Source organism: Larimichthys crocea, chromosome I, assembly GCF_000972845.2.
Source record: "Larimichthys crocea isolate SSNF chromosome I, L_crocea_2.0, whole genome shotgun sequence".
Lineage (NCBI taxonomy): Eukaryota > Metazoa > Chordata > Actinopteri > Sciaenidae > Larimichthys > Larimichthys crocea.
In genome coordinates this window covers 12,461,170-12,464,787 of record NC_040011.1, presented here as the reverse complement: position 1 = coordinate 12,464,787, position 3,618 = coordinate 12,461,170, and the positions used below count along the sequence as shown (strand labels likewise).

Below are 3,618 nucleotides of genomic sequence, written 5' to 3'. Positions count from 1 at the left end.
CGCAGCGATAATAGCGGTCCGATTCAAGTGAGGCACATCCGGGGTAAAGGAGACGGGGTCAACCGGAAAGGTGCGCCGCCGCCGGTCCGACGATGCTGCACGGCTGAGCGGTAACAAATGTTTACGGTCACAGTTTTATGTTTAATGTTTACCGGTTTAAACGTTTAACGTGTTAAATAAGTCTCTGAGCATGGCAGAGGACGCTGCAGCTGCAGAGTTCTCGGACCTGGATCTTGAAAGTTGGACCCATGCTGGACTGAAACAGGACAGACAGCTGTCTGCGGCTCAGAGGAGAGACTACAGCTTCTGCAGGAGGAAGGTGAGACAGGCACTGTTTTTAAATTTCATTAATTTGAATTAAAATATTACTTTAGATTTAAAAGAATTAGAGGATCTTGTATTATTGCTACATGCTGTGACTTTCATGCATCTGTTTACAGCCTAATTTAACAGCACACATATTATTATATTTTCATAAAATAAACATTTTTATTTCTACGGTCACTTTCTATTTTTTATATATTGTGTATGTGTTAACACGGGTTAACTTCTTAACACACTTATATATTTATTTTCTATGCAAATGTTTATCTTAACACACTTATATATTTATTTTCTATGCAAATGTTTAATTTAATGGTTAATTTTGACATATGGATGCTTTTAGGTTAATTCTAATGTTAGTTCAATGTATGTTTGCATGCTGCTACTGGATGCTTGAATTTCCTTCGGGATCAAGTCTGTCTGTCTATCTGTCTGTCTCTTTGTCTGTCTGTCTGTCTGTCTCTCTCTCTCTGTCTCTCTGTCTGTCTGTCTGTCTCTCTGCTGAAAATATGTTTGAAGACATTTAAACAGTGTCACCTTCATTGCTCACGTTACATAGTTTGTTCTCCTACATCACACTTTGATTAGATAGACACCTTGAATGAGCAGCACAAGGAACCGTGATATAATCTGAGCAATCTCATTTAAATCTACATATAAAAATGATTTAACTTCACTAAAAGCTCTTCATTCTTTTTAATCTCCACAGTCATTTTCTGCCTTTGTGGCATCCAAGAGGGACAGCAGTCAGGAGGATGGAAGCACATCTTGGTGCTGCTGTGGCCAGACCTTCAAGGAACACTGCGGCGTTCACAAACATGTGGCCAGGACTCACGATAGTGAAATACAGCAGCTCACACAGGCAGCGTATGAGCGTTTGTTAAGCCAGCTGGAGGAGGAACCTGAAACGCAGCAGCCGAACGAGCGCGAGGCCGAGCCGGTGGACGTTTCTGCGTGGATACCTGAGACTGGTCACATCTCTGAGGAGCAGCTTCAGAAGTACTGCTTCATTTGTCATGTATTTGTCCTGTTTTATGTGATTTATACAATACTGAATATTTAAGTAGATGTCTCTCAATGCAATTCTTCTTTTCAGGGGTCCAGGCAAGGTGCTGCTCTATTATCACTACTGTCAGGTGGAGGATCCACACGTCATCTGTGCTTGGCAGAAAGCTCTGTGTGAGAAGCTCCACCTAACTGGCAAGGTGCACACATTTTCTTATCCTTCTTATACTGGGAGACTGCAGAATGTTTACATGGAGAACACATAAAGAAACATTGAATTCAGTGTCACGGCCCCTTTTAAAATATGTCACGATCATCTCCGTCAGGTGAGGGTGGCGACTGAAGGCATCAACGGAACAGTCGGTGGCACCGACATGGCCACTGACCTTTACATCGACGCCATGTGTTCACACCCTCTCTTCAAGATGGAGAAGGAAGATTTTAAGGTCAGTCTCACGCTGGATGATGAATGTATAGATATACCTTTTGTATATTAGATATACATTACTTAATACCTCTACACGGCACCTTACTTGAATAAAACTCTGTTTTGTATTGAAGTGTTTGTCCCTGTGTGTGTGTTTAGACAAGTGATGGTGGCGCAGAGTGTTTTACAGACCTGAGGGTTGGAGTCTATAAAGAAATCGTCCCGATGGGAGTGGATCCTGATGTCATCTCCTACAGACTGGCAGGTATAGTTTGCTTAATACTACAATGAAGTCCTACCATTACTAGCAGTGATACTGCTCTGTTGTTTCCAGTTTGTCAAAATAAAAGTGACTTTCTTCCCTCTCAGGAGTTCATTTGGAGCCGGAGGAGTTTCATAAAAAAGTCGAGGCTCTTTTGTCTGAAGGTGATCTGTGCGACGACACCATCCTCTTGGACTGCCGCAATTTTTATGAGAGTAAGATTGTAAGTAATACATAATTTCTCCAGATGCCACAACCCCGACCACTGGTACTTATGTGGACTTTTAGTAGAAATTGATCTCTGACATCCCAGTAAGAACGGCAGGAAGTGGGTCAATCTCCACACACCTATCCAAACCAAACATAAGACATAAGCCAGGTGGCAATGTTTGTCATTCTGAACTGTGACAGATTTTTTTCCCTCCAGGGACAGTTTACTCGTTGTCTGGCCCCAGACATCCGTAAGTTCAGCTACTTCCCGGACTACGTAGACCAGAACCTGGAACTGTTCAGAGACAAGAAGGTCTTGATGTACTGCACAGGAGGGATCCGCTGCGAGCGCGGCTCCGCCTACCTCCGCTCCAAAGTAAGCTGACTCGTCCTGGATTTGAGCTCTAATACACCGATTGTTTGCAACATTTCCGTCTTACACTGAAAATCCTTGTTTTGCCGTCCTGCCTGTAGGATGTGTGTAAAGAGGTGTACCAGCTGAAAGGTGGAATCCACAAGTACCTGGAGCAATTCCCGGAGGGTTTCTATCGAGGGAAACTTTTTGTGTTTGATGAGCGTTACGCCATCTCCTCCAATAACGACGTCATCTCGGGTTAGTGTGTGCACAAAGGCCCTTATCAGCATGTTGAAAACCATAATATAAAGGTTAACGGTATCAGATAACATGAATGAAGTCGTCACTAATTCTGTGCCTCTGTCCAGACTGCAGGTACTGCCGCCGTCCCTGGGACCAGTACAAGCTCTGCTCCACCCAGTTCTGCTGTCAGCTGGTTCTGGCCTGTCCCAGCTGCAGACAGGACGGACACACCGCCTGCTGCCCCACCTGCCAAACCAAAGGACACGCTCAGAGCGAGGCGTCCCCGACTGTCGTGCATCATAGAGAGGAGTGCGAGTGCACCGGGGGACGTCCCAGAATCCCTCAGGACGTGTAGCGGTGTAAAGATTATGATTGGACATCAGAGCTTACAGCCACATGAAAAACACTTCCTTAATAATGAATGTACAACAGGAATTTTTTAAAGGTGTCTACTATGTTTCAAAGTTATTACATTTTTATATAAATGCTTAGAATTAAGCCAATCTTACTGTTTCTGAAGGGTAAGACCGATATCCACAAATCTGATATTAGATGGTAAAAACATATAATTATCTTTTATTGTGAAAATGCAAGAGAGTTTTATTACATGAATTTTATAAAACTGGAACGCCTCATCAAGAATGAAAGCTGTGTGTGTGTGTGTTTGTTTGTGTAAAAATGGGATTTTCTTACATTTTAATGCAAATAATTTATTAAAAAATTGATACAAATATAGCAAAAACACATTATTTCTTTAAATCATGCAGTCTTTGGTCATAGCCAGTTACTTCA

The 3,618-nt window shown here is 42.7% G+C and overlaps 1 protein-coding gene across 1 annotated transcript; it reads left to right on the top strand.

Annotated features, from left to right (window-relative positions):
* Positions 1-152: 152 nt before the first annotated feature.
* On the top strand, positions 153-3,468 carry tstd2 (thiosulfate sulfurtransferase like domain containing 2). Its single transcript, XM_010754410.3, has 9 exons — positions 153-319; positions 1,034-1,323; positions 1,421-1,529; positions 1,656-1,775; positions 1,916-2,021; positions 2,126-2,241; positions 2,446-2,604; positions 2,703-2,841; positions 2,952-3,468. Exons 1-9 carry the CDS (start codon positions 191-193, stop codon positions 3,179-3,181), a joined length of 1,398 nt encoding a protein of 465 aa, XP_010752712.3. The 5' UTR covers positions 153-190; the 3' UTR covers positions 3,182-3,468.
* Positions 3,469-3,618: the final 150 nt, after the last annotated feature.

Excerpts from the sequence above, each read along its gene's own strand:
- tstd2 (XM_010754410.3), top strand. The coding sequence starts at position 191 with ATGGCAGAGGACGCTGCAGCTGCAGAGTTCTCGGACCTGGATCTTGAA. Across the intron at positions 1,530-1,655 it reads AGCTCCACCTAACTGGCAAG|GTGAGGGTGGCGACTGAAGG; the intron begins GTGCACACATTT and ends CATCTCCGTCAG. Across the intron at positions 2,242-2,445 it reads ATTTTTATGAGAGTAAGATT|GGACAGTTTACTCGTTGTCT; the intron begins GTAAGTAATACA and ends TTTTCCCTCCAG.